Genomic DNA, 17315 nt, shown 5'->3' on the forward strand with positions numbered 1-17315 from the left:
ACGTCGTGGGCAAAGGCCAGTCCAAATAGCGCCGGCAAACCTTAGCCAAGGAATCGGAACGGGAAACCCTGTCCCGAGTCTATAAGGCTTCGCTCCAGTCCCTATAGTCGGAGATGGGTGGAGTGTTTCAGCGTAAAGCCGTCGCACAATGTCTATCCACAATGTAGAAGAATGCTGAGCCGATATTCTGATCAGCATTGGTTCATGAGGGACGCTATCAAAGGCATTTGGGACGTCAAGGAAGCAGGTCGTCAGGTGCCGCGATTAATTTAATAATAATGATAATAATACGTAATTGGTTCATAGGAAGGAAAGGCGAAGTATCTGTCACACTTGTTCTGTGGGCATCTGAATCGCGCCGTAAAGGAAGGGAAGAAGGTGGGAGTGAAAGCGGAAAGAGAGAAAGGGGTACCGTAGTGAAAGGCTCCGGAGTAACTTCGACCACCTGGGTATCTTTAACGTGCACTGACATCAGCATCCGATTCATTTCGAGCCAGCTCAATTATCTGGCAAAGGGCAAGCAAATTGTCTTCGAGGAGACGGTTTGTCCTGAAGCCGTTCAGTAGCTCTGTCAGCGCACCAGAGCTCACTACCTGCTCCTTTGGTGTGTAAGAGGGGTATTCGCCTGCTGCTGCGGTCGGCGAGGTACCGAACGGCTGGACCATGTGTCAGGTGAGGTGTTCTGTTACATCGCTGATGAACTTGTACTCAAAATCCTCACCTCCTCCTTCCCCTACCCCTTCCCAAGAGGCATAGGAGACTGCCCTCAGCTGCTCTTAGCTGGAGTCTCAACAGGCTCTGGTGAAACGGAAGCGAAACGGGGCCTCGTCATGTGATGTCCCAGACTAGGGACGCCACCATATAACAGAGCCACTCTGTGGATCCTAAACTCTAATCAATAAACGTTTTCACTACAACTACCCGCTTGCTTCCTCTCGGAGCACTAGTCGGGCAGGCTTCCGGTCAAGTGTCGTCACGTACCTCCAGATTTTTCGTCTTCCCTGGCTCCCAGCGGTTATGAATTTCAGCTATGCGTGGTCGTTTGCTGCGATCTCGCGTTGGGACACCTTCTACATTGTTCGCTTGAAGCTTATGTATTAATTCCAGAGATGTTGGCATTCGATGGTGGGAAGTGCAAATTCACCAGCACAGTTTAGGCTGATATTGCGGGCCTCCAGAGACAGTTCCTGTGCTGTCCGTAGTGAGAGGTTGCCGTTGAGATCTTGGAAGCCGCCTATGGGCCGAATGTGGGCGTTGAACTCGCGCCCATCAGCAGCACCTCTTTTTCCGCAGCCTGCAGCTTTCTACATCCTCCTGATGAAGTCAATGATGTTCTCATTGCTTGTACTGCTACCTCTGTTGACTGCAAAATACACACACCCAAAAGGACTGGAATGTTCCAATATGCCACCGCTCACCAACATGCATGCTTACTGCATGAGCTATCAAGCGCAGCCCAAGAGGAATATCTGATTTGCATGGTCTTTCATCCCCGCAAAGGTGAGTCTCCATGAGAGCATACGCAGCCAGATCTTCCACATCCAGTTCCTTGTACAGTTCTTCCCATATACCGCGGCTTCGAGGTTGAGGAATCCTAGCTTCTGCGTGTTGGTATGTGTGCCCTAGTGAGCGCTTTCGGCGTCGTCAAGGCCTGAGTGAGCAAGTGCATTCGCAGCCTTGTCTTGCGCTCCTCCTCTCAAGAAAGGGTCGTGCTTCTAACCAAGCCTTCTAACTACGGTGTCAGGCAACGCGATCACAAGTTCAAGTTCAAGAGAACTTTATTGCCGTAGATGTAGAGGCTCCGCCGCTCGTAAGACCCAGGGCCCCCCTGAGGTCATTGATTAGCGGGCCTGCAGGATTGAGGCGTCACATGGAGCCCTGGACTGAGGGCTCCACTCAGGAAGATAAGGATATATAGAATAAAAGTTTTTCCGCCTACTCGCAGGGGGACGTCTTTCGCAAAACCGTCCCATGTCGGACGGAGCTCGCTGCTTCGGAGCCCGGCTCCGGAGGAAGCTTCCCAGCTTCTTTCTTTGCGATATTCCCACTCCCCAGCGACTTTTCCCTATTCAAATTTACCGCGCCTTCACCTCGGGAAAGCTTGATTTCCGCTTCCGCGCTCGCCCCGCGCATTTTGCGCACATGGCACCGTTTGTTGATCGGTGCTGTTGCTCTTGCTGGGACAAATCAGCCGCACATTCCCCGCGCTACGCATGAATCAGAGCCGCTTCGGCTGACGGTTCTACCTTCTACTGGTTCTACATCATGGTTAGTAGGTTCCGGTCCTGACGGGTAGATGGGCCGAAAGGAAAGCCCGTACGAGCGTCTTCGACGCGGCGTCGGGCAGCTTTTGGAATCAAGTGGCTACTCCGGCAGTGATGTACAGGAGCTGCTGGAAAGACTACCTAAGCGTTGGGACAAGCATGGTGATCTTGTGATCGTCAAACGAGCCGCCTTTGACGATCGCCGTTGGGACCGCGTCCGTAAGTAACCAGTGGAGGGCTGTGGAAAAGTAGATTTTGCGAACGAATACTCGTTCATGTTTATTCGCCATGTCTTTCGCCAGAGTGTACGGATTTTATTATCCTTTTTTGGTTGAGGACGCTAAATCAATCAGTACGTCTGAGCTGGTCTGAGATATGGGATTGCCATTGAGCGGCGCGTACATTTTATTCGCAGGCTCAAGCCTGTGGGACATCGTCTGCGACTCGCTGCGCTGCGGTAGGCTGGCCCTGGGAGGCAGTATCGCTGACGACGGCCACCGGACGCCCAGAGTTGATCTGGTGCGCGGAAACGACGGCTGGGTGACGCACGTTGACAACAAGATCAGGTTGGGGCGCTTATCGAGGCGCGGCTACCCGTTCCCAGTGTTTTCCTGCAGGCTGCATGATTCCTCGCATCTGTCATCGATTTCAATGCATCCCATGATCGGAGTTTTTGAAATGGGCAGCTCATTCGCTTCATTTGACGTGAGGCCGACATAGAAATGGATATATTCTACAAAAATACAGATCCACAGATCCATCACAGATCAGTCGAAATGCTGTTGTGCAAACAATGGACCATTAGTCGACCTGTGTTGCAATCAGGACATGTTTTCTTTGTCCGCAATGCGTTTAAAAGCAATAACGGCGGTCTTATGATGCCCAGTTAATTGTTAACGGAGAATCAATACATAAAACATGATCAAGACGCCTTTCGAAAGTGCATTGCCAAAGGAATGATGCAAGATTTTTTTTATTGCTGCACTGTCTAATTGTGTACTTATCTGTGGAAATTCTGGGTAGTATAGAAGATTTTAGTGGTGTTCATGTTGAAGTTGCAAATATGACTATAAATCTATTTAAGTCATCTATATCATTCTAATTAGGCCTCACCAGACCTCAGGCTATAAAGACTAGACAAATTCGAAACGTGCCAATTATGCAATGTTTCGTCTGCCAAAATCAAGCATATATACATGCTGGCATAAAATGGCCTGCCTGCATCAAAAGCGCAGGCCTGGGTACTTGCCTATAAGGAGCTTGCACGAAACACTGAGAGTGCCATTTTCCTGTACAGTGCTGCAGTCGACCGTGGAGCGAGCCGTGCAAATAGTGCTAAACCAATGGTCTTCTGTGCAGTCGTGGGCTGTAATAGCTGAACGCAGACTAAAGTGCAAAAAGCGAAGTCCGGACAAGACGACTACAGATTTTTCAAAATCCCAAAGGTACGCCTGCACGAATGCGACAAGACCAGTGATCGGAACGTCGCAGATGAGAGTGGCTTATGCGTGCACCTCGAATGTTGTACATTTAGGCACGGATTGCCTCAGGAGCTCACCGTTCTAGTTTCACGTGTTCATTTTGCAGGTCGGCCGTCTAAACTTTTCGATGACTGCAATCCTGACACGAAATGACGTGCACACACTTGGTATTCGTCCGAACTGATGAGAATGCCGTCTGTTGATGCGTGCAAGCCATTCTCGTCTGTCTTGTCGCATTCATGCAATCGTACCTTTGGTATATTGAAAAACCCACAGTCGCTTTGTCTGGACTTCACCTTTTGCACTTTAGTATGCTTCAGCAGATTCCACGACCGCACTAAACCATTGCTTTGGCACTATTTTGCGCGGCCCGCTCCACGGTCGACTGCTGCACTGTGCAGGAAAATGGCGCTCTCAGCGTTTCGTGCAGGCTCCCTACAGGCAGCAGCCTTTTCTTTTATAACTGATATCAGCTTGCTAACATAGGATGTACTGATTTTGTCCTAACTTGAATGAGGTGTCTATTGAATACAATTTAATGTTTGTTCTCTGCATTCTGTTGCATTTGGTTTAACAGTGGGTTTGTGTCCTTATCGTGGTGCCCTATATGATGATGAAGTGTAAACCTTGTTCACTCTTATTCACACCAGGAGTGTACTCAAATAAGAACGCAGTTTTTCAAAATAGAATGGCATAACCTGCAGTTGTGGGGAAGCTTGTAAGGGGTAGCTACCAAGCATTGTCACATGTATATAACCTATTTGAACTGTATGCAGTTTAAAATGTACCCCGTACATGTGCAGCAGCCAAAAAGCTTGTTCTTGGTTCTGTCTACTAAACAGCTCATGTGCCTTTGCTGCCTTTTGTAGGTACACATTTGATGTGACCCGCTGCATGTTCAGCGCTGGAAATGTCACGGAAAAGCTCCGTGTGGCCAGGATGGACTGTCAAGGCCAAGTTGTTGTTGACCTCTTTGCAGGTGTGTCGCACTGAAACAGTAGTTAGCTCTCTAATTCAGGACAGGAAGGAATCAGCTCCACTGCACAATCGCTGCAGTTTGTAAATTTGTTGCCTGGAAATCGGCACCTGTTTTTTTATCAGGAAGCAACAGCCAATGAGCATGAATATGTTATGGCAGCGATGATTTCACAAAACATACATTTAGTGTTATGATGAAATTTTATGTGTTCTTTTTTTTTTGAGGGGGGCATTAATATTTAATTATGAATGGCATGAGTGTATTGGAAGACATGTTTATGTTGCTTACACTTATCCTGATTGGTCTGCTGCAGACTTTTCTGTTCATGCTGTGTGATGGACCCGATTGATCGATTAGTGGTTTAATGTACTGTTACCTTGTGTAACTTGTGCATATTTTGTGTGTGCTGGATGATCTTTTTATGCTGTTTGGAGTTATGATAGTGGCTCTCTGGACTAAAATTGGTTGACGTATGAGGGCCTGATTATCTTGATGCACATTTTCCTGTGGAAGTGTTGTGGACTGGGCCCACTGCACTTCTCTTGAAGCAGCCCCATCACAAAAATGTATGTCTCAGTGATTGTACGAAAAGGAAAGGAAAGTGCACGGGCTCGTAACAGGCGAGGGTCACCACCACTGCCTTGTCATCCCCATCACAAACAGCAAAATGGTCGACTTGTGAGACTTATATAAGTGCCTGCTTATAGGCCAGGGCGGTAAATATGAACGTTTGAGGACTCGGCTAAGTGCTGTGTACTACTGCCTTCTGCCATCAGTAATCTAGTAAGGTTAGGCTTATGTAGGCAGGCTGCAGTTTCTGTACATGCGGCACCTTGTCAATGCAGAGCAGGTGCGTGGAAAATGCCTGTTCTCGAGCTATGGGATTTCTTTTTTATTAACCTTGCACTCATGTAATACTTCTACCTCGATGCGTAGGAATGGAGGAAAAGTTTCGTTCTTTCTCTCAGTCATATTTTCTAAGCCGTGAGGACATCGAAAAAAGCAAAAATGATTTAAATGGCCATTTGGGGTGACATCAATTCTTGTTATTGTAACATAATAGAAGAGTCCGAAACTGATGTTTATGCAAATTTATGTTTGATACATACAAATTAATGGAGACCTCGAAAAGCTGACAAAGGTTGTACATTGGGGCAAGGCAGGTTCACAATGTGTTGCATTATGCTGTAAATGAATTCATTCCCATGGTAAGTAGTCTTCGTTTGAGTTGGTAACCTTCGTTACACACCTTTTGTGAAAAACAAAACTGAATGTCACAGTTTTCACTAGTGCACGCAAGAGAAAGAAGGGCCTAGAAAATGACGTAATACATGCAGCTTGAGAAATCTTGGAACAATGCAGTGGAGTGCTGAAAGAGCTCAGCAATATGAGCAGCTATAATCAGTGGGCACGTTTGCAGGTGTGTCAGCTCAAAAGGACGACATAAGCTGTAAACTGCCCAGAAAGGGTCCGGCAACTCTGGAGGGCATCATTCGCAATATTTGGGATGCCAAAAAATCGTTTAAGGAAAGCAGTGGGGTGGTGTCAGATAAAGATTGTCTGCGAAAGCTGGTAGCAGTGCAATGCTTGTTCCTAGCTTTTGTTTCCTTTCCCGAGTAAGTTTGCCCATTCCCAGACCCACCTGCATTACACAACTCTGGGTGGCGCATCCTCGAGTGCTGGCTACCTGACCAAAATGTTTATTGTATTATTTGTACATTTCGCTCACAGCATGTGCGCTGACAGCCACAGTAGTAGTATTTTATGCATTGCAGCACATTCAACAGCAGCAGTATTGCACTGTGAAACCTGGGATCAGTATTGTTATGTAGCGCTAAGCTGATGAATGAAGGAAACAGAACACGTCCAGTGGCGGTGATAGATGATGTTTAATGAATGTTGGCGGGCCTAGCTCGAGCACGCCTGCCCATGCCAGTGCCTGCTCCTTCCTCGTCTGTAACAATATCCTAAGGGTTCTTAAAATGTTTTTATTCCATGTTTAAACTTCTCACCCGTCACCATTGAGTGAGGAAATGCTGTGCCAGGAGTAGTGTAGTCACCTAATCCTAATTCAAGCTTTGTTCTTCGCAAGGTGGTACATCCAACCAGAATATATTAATGCTGTTGTCATGAAGACATCCATTCCATGGGACTAATGCCCTCAAGTATAGGAAGTTTGCTTTGGGGCAGCTACCTTCAGCAGTGTTACCTGTTGAACTGATCGGATTGAGTGCAGCTATACGTTAGGGCATGGGAAAAAAAACTTGTGGGTAAGTGTATCTCCTGTCAGAGTTATTTATGAGTCACACGTCGACACTTCGCACTAGTTGGAATTGAACAATGGAGCAGTCTTCCATACTTTTTAAATGACCACTGTGTCACGTTTTACAAAACCAGCAGTGCTCTAACTGTGGCCTGTTTGGTGAAAATTATAGTAGTATGATTAGATTGGTCAGTACACTTAGGGAAACATTTCAGTATCACTGCTGCTGAATCTAGAATGCCATTCATTTTTTGCAGGGTTCCAGGCTAGTTTTGAGTGAAGGGGCCAGTCGAAGCAGTGCTCACAGCGGACGCTCTTTCTTGGAGCAAAGCATGGGGCCTTTTACATTCAAATTGAAACAAACACAATGCTCAGAATAAGGCTTTTTGCTGCAATTTTCCAGGCCCCATGCATGTGCAACCGGACGTTGGGCATTTCCCTATTGCCCTTGAAGCAACAACAAAATACTTGTGGCTGTGTTGTAGGATAAGCTGCATAAGACACTGTTAGACTATTAGTTACCCATTTTATTTGCTTAATGAGCACAGAAATAGATAGAACCCTTGATGTTGCATCATCAGTCCTTGCACGAAGTACATACATGTTGCAAAAAAAGATAGATTGAAAAGATAGATTGAATTTCATTCCATCATTTTACCTCAAGCCTGCTGGTTTCATTGGTGGTTTCCGCCATTTATTAGCAATGCGAGCGTGCCCATTAGGCCAGGCAAATGGATGCCATCGTAGTGGTTGCCAGAAACGCTGTCATTTCGGGTTCTGTAACAAAGCTGTGGATGAACATGCCAAGTTTTTGCAACTGCACACAAGATGCAGACGCCATCAATGAAGGCACTTTGGCTATGAAAATGAACTGCATCTGAACACAGTATAGTAAGATACAACTGAAAAAGAAAACAGCAATTGCTAACTATCGGCACTGGTATTGTGGCGTGTGTCTGCTGAACAGTAAACAGAATCGGTTTTGGTACTTGACAGTACCAGACAAGCCAGAAACATCGAAATTCTTGCACCGATAATTTGCTGTGATGGTTAGCTTTTTATTTGGGTAACCAGAAAAGATCTAACGATGGACTATTTTTTTGTCATGGAAAAATTATGTGTCAATACTGCAGACCTAAGTTAATTCAACTATAGATGCTCAGTGAGATTGTGACTAAGACATTCCGGTGGCAAATGGATGATGCACATGGTTGCCTTCAGAGTCCCTTCAGGAGAGTGCGGTGCAGTCTTGTCCCCCACCGAGCAGCCCTAACCTGTGCACTTTGTGTGGTTGCCTGTAGGCATCGGCTACTTCACGCTGCCGTACCTGGTGCACGCTGGGGCAGCCTACGTGCATGCCTGCGAGTGGAACCCCGATGCTGTTGAGGCCCTGCGCAGAAATCTTCAACTAAACAGAGTACAAGACCGGTGCACGATCTATGTGGGCGATTGCAGAGAGGTGAGGCATCAAGTCCTGGCGCAGGTGCAGTGCTTCCTGGCCACTGGCAGGGTAGGAAAAAGGGAAAGGATGGGCGAACTGTGCTGTGTTGTATCTCCACTTGGTCGATCTGGTGGCTGCATAATTGCTGTGTACAGTACTAGCTCATGCTTTAATTTATTAACTATGCTCCTTCCTTTCAAACCTGAAGCTTGTCACTGGTAGTAGTAGTACTGTGCAGCAGTAAGTCCTGCAGGCAAAGGTAGCTGACAGAAGCCTGTCTTTTGGTTTTTTTAATTATGAGCAGTATGGATGCATGGCCATTGAAAAGAGTATTCTGTTTCTACAGGGTGTTTGACATAACTTTAACTAAGAATTAAATACAGGAAGGTTTGGTGAAACAGTGGCACATCGTTTGCCTTCGTGTAGTGCTCATAAGAGTAATTTTTTACATTGAGCTTAATCATGTAATTAATGAAAATGAATTGAGCAAAATATTTAATATTCAGTTTAGGGCTGAGTGCATTTCAGTAACAACCTGCCCTCCATCTTTTTTTCTATCTATCTATCTTCTACGCAACCCTTTTTCTACATAGAGAGAAAGCTCACGAAGCATGAAAAAATACCGCATGACTACGCTCGTGTGCTGCCATGTTGCAGCGCTCCCTATGGTGTTTTTTTATGAACGAAACATGCATGCTAACCGTGCTGTAGCAACGTTTGCAATCAAGCATCCCTCACCACCGCTAGCGGGCCCCGCGCATGCTCTCGCAGCTCATATACAACAGTTTTGTTACTTCGGACACAGAGCCCTAGCATTATGGGAATGCAACGCTGGCAATTTTTGCACACATCTGCTGCTTCCTGAAAAGCAAAATGTTCCTGGGAGCCTTGCCAGACTAAACATTGCAAGTGGTGGGCAATAACTGGCGCAGCGGCAACACAATCGTGGACATTATCTTGCCTTCCGCAGAACAAGTGACGGTGGTGACCAGGAGGTGAAGAGGCACAGCAGATCAAGGCGTACCACTGCAAGCATCATGTGGTTGAATACTGGTGCAAAGGCGACAACATGCATCGCTGTAGTCACAGCCACCTACTGTGCGCGAGGAACAAGAGTTGGGAGCGATCCACTCCAGTACCGTGCTTTGGGGAGCTTTACACTGCCGCAGTATGCCCAAGGTTAGCGTTAACACCAAGGGGAAGGTGAAAGAAGCCAGCGGAACTCCTGACCACCTCGATGACATGCTGTCGAGAGGGTCAAAGGTTGAAACTAATGTCAAACAAAAAGAAACCGCTGGCGCACCTGGACATCGGTACAATGCGCCACAGAGTGAGGTAAAATGTGAAGCTACCAAAGCTACTGTAGACAAGAGGCCCGTTTCAGAAGGCCTGCAAATAGAGTGTGAAACAACAAGGCAGCTCAGGCTGCAGGTTACATTGGCAAAGCTTAAAGCATTGCCAAGGAAAAAAAGTGGCTCATCTCTCGATGATTCAACCACCCATGCAGGCAGCAGTCCTTGGCACTTTTTAAAGATACTCAGCGGAGCAATTTGAAAACTTCTTCCCAACTCCGAAGTGCCAGTATGGCTTGAAACACAAGCGTTTTTTTGAAAGATGCAGTGTTGTGCAAGAGGCACAGACGCATCTAATTTACCCAATTATAGCCTCAAGAATGAACTACTTGTTGCGAAGGCTATACCAAGAAGAAGTCTACCTTTGAACATATCATGTCAGGAGTTTTGAGAGACCTGCGACTCACGCCCAGTGAGTACAAGAAAAAATTTTTTGGTGCATATAGGAGGAGAGATGAAGGGTGGCAACAGTTTGTCACACGAATTGCAAGCTACCTTAACAAATATCTGAATGCCTGCTGAGGAGATAGCTTTGAGAAAGTAACAAAGCTACTTGTAGCTGATGAGCTGAAATCACCGCTTAGCCCAGAGGCCTTACAGTACATGGCTTTGGGAAGGTAATGAATGGTTCGAGACCCCGTGCTTGCGAACCTGTTGGCGGTGCATGAACAGGATGAGGGGGACCGCCTTGCGGTGCAGAAATGACAAAATTCACCGGGGATTCTATGAACCGACCGGGCTCTGGACAGAGTTTGACGAGGTAGGAAGACCTTTTTGCTAAACCAGGAAACCCAATATTTAAACCTTGCAACAGTTGCGGTGACATGTCCCACATGACGGCTCAGTGCCCGCAGGCAACAGAAAAAAAAAAGATAGCGGAGCCATGCGAGAAATCCTTCGTGCAAGGTGTGGCAGCTGCAGAAGATTCAGTTTCGCCTTCACTGGCAGCAAAAGTGTCACGCTTGCACAGTAGATGGCCAGAAGTGGTCTGCCTGCGGTCTTTATCAGCAGCATGTGAGGCATTATTGCAGATGTTTAGTGGGACAGAGATCTCCGAGAGCATTTCATGCGATCAGGGAACGAATTTCACGACGGCACTTCCGTGCGAGTTCCTGCAAAGCTTGGGCTGTTCCCCTGGGTTCTTGAGACCTGACCACCCTGAAAGCAGTGGGTTTATTGAAAGGTAGAATAGGGTTTTCAAAAGCGTTTTCCAGCGTGTTATCAAAAGTTAGTCTAGGCAGTGGGACAAATTCATCCCGTTCTTACTGTGGGTGCACAGAGGGGTGCCTCCCAAGACCACTAACCAGTAAAAACCAGCCAGTAAAATGCATGCAGTGTAGCTGGGACCAGAAAATGTGGTAGGTAGACAGCAAGACCACATACGTGGTGGAAGACGATAAAGGGAATAGAAGCGTAGCACGCGCCAATTAACTTAAGCATTACGTTGCTGGAGTAGACCATGCGGGCATAATGTACCACAAAGATGGGGGTTAACTATACTTTCACACAACCACAGGTGGAGAGCAATCAGCTCCCTGGCATTTTTAAAAGTGCCGCCGCCCATCTGGAACAGTGTAGAGCTAATCGGGTGGTACCGCTACTGAGAACAGGTGAGGATCGCCGGCATGGGCGGTCATTGCATTACTCTACGAGACAGACGTCTGTGCAAAGCACCTCACAAATATCGAATTCCTCGCAATGAGGCTGATTTGTCCGACAGAAAATGAGTTTGCGCACCCAATTGTTTGTGTCACGAAGAAAGATGGCAGTAAAAGGATGTGCGTTGATTATTGCAGCCTTAATGAAGTTACCAAGGACGATGTGTATCCCACGGCACTCTCGTAGGAGCTCATTTTCACTGTGGGGAGAACGAACTACATTAGCTTGTCCGATCTGAAGTGCGGTTACTGGCAGGTTCTGTTGGAAGAACAAGGTCAGCGATACGATGTCACGCACGATGGCTAGTTTGGAGAGTGGTGCCCTTCAGTTTGAAAAACGCACTGCTGCTTTTCAGCGCGTTAGGAACAAGCTTTTGAGGGATTGCCGCGAGTATGCCTGTGCTTACTTGAACAATATTGCCGTTTTCTCGATGTTGTGGGAAACCACCTGTGGCGTACGCACACCGTCTGAGAATTGCTACACGAAGCGGGCATTATGGTGACTCTGGCCAAGTGTGAGATTGCTCGACCCTCCATTTCATGCCTTGGACATGTTATTGGCTCGGGCAAGCATGCACCAGATTTAATAAAGGTCCAGTGACAAAGAAGCAGGTCAGAAGCGTTATGGGCTTGTGCAGTCACTACCATGAATAAATATCACATTTCGCACAGGTTTCTTTGCTGCTGACTAAGCTTACAGCCAAGTGCATCGCAAACAACATACCTTGTGTCAAGGAGGAGGAAATGGCTGTCGAGGTTTTGAAGGACACTTTACCTACAGCTACAACATTCTATGCCCATGCCCCAACAGACCTTATTGCCTTTTTTAGGATGCTTCCGAGACAGCAGCAGGAGTCTGCCCGTCGCAGATCACTGGTGAGGGTGGGGAAATGCCGATTGCATTTGCCAGTCATAAGTGCATGGAAACGCAAACACGGTGGACGGCAATTGAAAGAAAGGCTATCGCAATGATATGGGTATTAGAGCCTGTCGATAATTGGCTTTTTGGCGCTAAAGTAAAGTAGTTGCTGACCATTACCTCTTGCTTACCTGATCACCGGCACTCCGAGTAGTGCGAAACTCATTCGATGGGTGCTCACTGTTCAGCATTATAAAATCACTCGCCCATCACAAAGGCAGAGCGTGTGATAACATGAATACTTTGCAAGATTACCAACCAGTGATTAAACAGTTAATCATGCAGGCATGACAAAGGTCCTTTGGCCCTGCCCGCAGAAGCAGTGACCTCTACTTTTGAACCTAGAATCCTCGCAATGTTGTGTTGCTATTTTGCATCTTGTTTATGCACTGTGCCATGTGCTGCTGTCTTAAGGTCTATATTTTTGCTTTAGCAGCATGCTCCTAGCCACTAGTGTCAGCTAACATAAACACCTGCCGCAGGGTCAAAAAGCCCTGCAAAGCACTTTTGGTGGGGGCTGTAGTGACATCAAGAGAAAATCTCCCACCCCTGCCAAGGCTTGCTCTTGCAGCCCATGTACAACAGCCGTGCTGCTCCAGAGACAGAGCCCCGGGAGCGTGGGAATGCAGTGCTGGCACTTTTTGCATGTGTCTGCTGCTTCCCTAAAAGCGAAATCGTCTTGGAAGACTAAGCATTGTGAGCAGCGAGCAATGCCCTCACGGAGACAGGCAATGGCTATCTGCTGCGTAAAAGCAAAATCATACACAGCTTATTAAACAAAGGAAAGGTGTGCTGCACTTAGTGAGGCTGCACTCCGGCAGGGAGGAAACGGAGCTGCGAATTTGAGCAATCGCATGGTTCGAAGCTCCCGTGCATGTCCGAGGGCTCCGCATACTTACGGGCAGTCGTGTGTGGCTGGCCCAGCTTTAACGGCTTGCATGTCTTGAGTGTGCCCTGCATGGCATGAACAGCACATAGTGACATACTGCATATTTTTTATGTTGTGCTTTTGCTATGTCTCTTATACATCTTTTGATATGTTTGCATCGTCTTCTGTGAGCCTTCTGGGAGGCTACTCCTATCCACAATCGGACACCACCATCATCAAAAGGAACACTGCTCGTGCTCGAGCGGCCACTACTCATTTGAAAGGGTTGTATAGCGATAGAAATAAAGCAAAGGATTCTGCCTTGAACCGCAGAACTTTACTGGCATCCCTTTCATTTGTTTTCTCTCTGTGATGACTAGATAAAAGCTCCATTTGAACTGGCTGTCGGTGGTCTTCCCATAACTTATGACGGCTCGCGCTTTTCATATTCCGGCAATAATGTGCTGACGCACTTCAAGACTGTGCTTACAGGAGCGTCGGCCGCTCATTTTGAGACGAGCATGCATGCTTCGTTCATTAAAAGTGCGTTTGGCAGTGCTAAAGTACAGGCACCTGCTTCTTTTTCATATTTTGAGGGCTTTCTTTTAATGTTGCGAAGGACTACGGAGGAGATATATTATTCGAAAAAATTGAATCAATTCTCTCTTAATCCCCTTTGATATTTAACAAAATGCATTTCTTCCTCAAGTGATATTAATACTTTTGCATAGATGACCTTAACTAATTATCTGATTAAACAGAACGTTAAAATACCCTGAGGAGCACCACCTCACCTCACCTGGCTGCAGTGCATTGGTTTTTTTTTAATCTTTGGCTCAAGTTACATGGAGCACCTTGTTACAAACTTTTGGAGCTTGCAACATTCAGAACCCAGTGTGAGGCTATGTTGAGAGAACAGCTCGAAAGTAGAAGACGTTTAGGCCGACACATCACAAGTGCCAACTCGTCGGGGTGTGCAAATACTCGAATAACAAGTTTTTGAATTATTCAACTCTTGAAGCGAATACCTACTATTCGTATCACCGAATATTCTATACGGCAAGTCAATGAACACAAAAAACAGAGAATAGGAATATGATGTCTGATGACCGTAAGATGATTTTTAATGAATTGCGGTGGGCCTGCGCCACTGCCCGCTTCCTCCTCATTCGTAACGTTACCCAGGGCCATCGAGCGATCGTCCCGATCATAGACAAGTTTGTCACGTTGATGAGATCCATGGCATGACGATGGGTGTAGCTGGATGGTTGAAATAGAAGAGGAAGAAGACAATGGCTTGCCGTTAAATTCACACCATCCCCCCGCTGCCATCGGGCATGTGCATTGGACAATAGCACTATTTCAGACACATCTTTGCATGTCATTGCTCTTTAAATTCTAGTATTTTGTGATTGAGTCGCACCATTCTAACAACCACGCATATTTCCCTCTCATACATCTACATGCTTCCTCCGCACTTCAAGTATGCTGACCTGTCCTTTTGTGGACTCTATGCTTGCCTCCACCATTGCAAGACGTGCAGAACAGTCTTGCCATGAGACAGAAGTTCACTTTGGATAATTGTATGAGCAGCTTGTCGCAAACACTTTAAAGAAACGTAAAAGTGCAAGCGTACATATACCTGTGGCCTTGCTTGTCTACTCAGGCCCATCATTTCACTTCAAGGCCCATACACTGTGCTACAACACTCTCAAAATGGTGGCCGTCAATTTACCCTTCACGTTCTGGTCTGTAGACATCCAAAATAACTGTGGTGCAAATTGTTCCTGGCCGTTATTTAGGGACATTCGATAATTCATACCGTGGGATAATTCGAGCGCTTTTCTTGGTTCCTTAAAGGCACTGCATATATTTGGCTTTCCTAAACAAAGTTGGATATTCAAACTATTCAATACTAGGTTTAATATTAGAATTATTTTTTTATTTGATTCCATATTTTGTATCCAGCTTTTGCACACCCCTGCTGCCAAGTGACTAGTATTCTTTGCATAGCAAAATATACATAAAATATGGAAAGCTGTAGATCCAGCTTTTGAGATTACTGCATTTCACTGCATCTCAGTAGCCTGTGGTTGGTACTTGTGTCATAGGAATGGTATGGCCATCAATGGTATTGCAGCCTTGTAGTACAACCAGTACAAAGCAGCGGCAGGTCATGGTGAGTAAAGTTGACGTACGCTTGAGTTTACCAACTTGCCAATTAAACGTGAAAGCCATTGTGTAGTACTGTTGTTTTGGGGTGTTAATACATTCACTAACTATACAAGAAGCTTTTCTTTTTATCAACATATGCTAACAGAGCAGCTGTCATTTTACTGCTCTGGCAGTTAAATGAAGCCTGTCATATTTTCACAGAGTTTATTAGAAGAACGGTCTGCTACTGGAATGACAGCAAATAGTAGAAAATTTTGTGTTAGTGAACGCATGAGAGCCCCTCTTGGTTTTTGTTCTCACGTGTAATGCAATTCACTTCAGCCAATGTCGGCATTGAGCTGAAAATTTTGGAAGCGCAGCTACCGGAGGCCGGATTGGAGGTGGCTTAAAGCTGCTGCTGTTGTAAAGTGATGCTTCCATCCTCTCCAGGTCTGCCCTGAGGGCATTGCAGATCGTGTCAATCTGGGTCTGATACCATCGTCCGCCGTGGGCTGGGAGGCAGCCTGCAGGGCACTTAACCCCAAGCGCCAGTTCTGCTGGATGCACGTCCACGAGAACATAGAGTCAAAACCTGGAACGCAAGTCCCAAGGTGTGCACTGTGGGCTGAGCGTGCCCGTCAAGTGTGTGCCTCGATGGCGGATTTGCTGAGGCGGTGTCATCACAGTTGTGAGTGGAACGTTGTGTGTGAGCACATTGAGCACGTCAAGTCATACGCACCCCATGTGGACCACGTAGTGATGGACCTGCTGTGTGAACAGTTGGCAGCGGACAATCAAACACCTGTCGTGGCAAATGAGTGTACGCAAAATATTGCGAGGTAACATACACAAAACAAATAGCGCTAATGTTGTCCACCTATTTTCTTGCCTCGTTTTATTTTTATTAGTGCTGCTATCAGCCATTCAGTAATTGTGTATAGCTCTAGGGTTTCGGCCAGTTGTTCTTAAAGGGCCCTGAAAAGATCTTTATTGTCATTTTCTAACCCGGCAAATCTGTAGAGGTGGTCTTTGTATTTCAGTCAAATTTTCAAGCATAAACTCGTTAATTTACAAATTGTTTTTTAAATTGCTCCTCACAATCGCTTGCAACAAGAGGCATGCAAATATTGGAATTTACAAATATGAATTGAGTATGAAAATGGGGAAAAAATGCCTTCAAATATTGATTCAGATATTAAGTACTTGATCACCGGGCAGTGTTATACAAGTGTGTGTTACTCCGGACTAAGTGTGTCGCTCGTGCGTATTCAATTTCGGCATCTCTCCTCTCGCATCAGTCACTCTTGAGCCTTCACAGACAGCGGACTTGTATGCGCGGTGCTCCCTGGACCTCGGCTCTTGAGTCGCTCGCCGCGCCGTGAAGCAACTTGTGCTTACCTCCGCGCATTAACTGGTGCTCGCCTTCAAGCGCATTTCCCTGCTCTTGAATTACCTTTCTTCGTCCTGGAGACCTTCTTTCACTGCTCTGAATGTGCTGATGCCGAAACTCCGGAGCATCTGTTTTGCTCATGCCCTACATTCTCCTCAAATCTCTCTCTCTCTCCCCATATGATCCCACCCAAGACCTTTTGGGCGCAGAGCAGTGCATCTCAGAGAGGGATGCAATACATTGTGCCTATTTTAGTTCGTTTGTAATAAGAGCCACTGAAAATGGTCTAAGAAAAGCTGAGGACGCGGCTGCGCCGCGCATTTGCTTCACATTGCAGGTGAACTGTGGTGAACTTTGTGTGAATGGTGAACTGTGTGCCGTTCGATTGTGTTTGATGAATGTAGTAATCGTTCCAGCATACATTTTCACCCCATGCTGGTGAAACCACTGCTATACAAACTGTGTATAAAAGGGCTGCCAGCCAGATCCAATAAAGAAATTTTAGTTCCAGTCAGCGATTTTAACAAGGATTGCCGTAAGCATCCT

General features: G+C 46.4%; 1 protein-coding gene across 1 annotated transcript; it reads left to right on the plus strand.

Annotated features, from left to right (window-relative positions):
• The first annotated feature begins 2105 nt into the window (after positions 1-2105).
• Positions 2106-16660, plus strand: LOC146181462 (tRNA wybutosine-synthesizing protein 2 homolog). The gene is made up of 5 exons (XM_084577888.1): positions 2106-2483; positions 2680-2830; positions 4615-4724; positions 8289-8446; positions 15830-16660. The coding sequence occupies exons 1-5, from the start codon at positions 2297-2299 to the stop codon at positions 16220-16222; spliced, it is 999 nt and encodes a 332-aa protein (XP_084434014.1). The 5' UTR covers positions 2106-2296; the 3' UTR covers positions 16223-16660.
• The last annotated feature ends 655 nt before the right edge of the window (positions 16661-17315 follow it).

The sequence above is a fragment of the Amblyomma maculatum genome, chromosome 8, assembly GCF_055883805.1.
Source record: "Amblyomma maculatum isolate TAMU_Amacu chromosome 8, ASM5588380v1, whole genome shotgun sequence".
NCBI classification, from domain to species: domain Eukaryota; kingdom Metazoa; phylum Arthropoda; class Arachnida; order Ixodida; family Ixodidae; genus Amblyomma; species Amblyomma maculatum.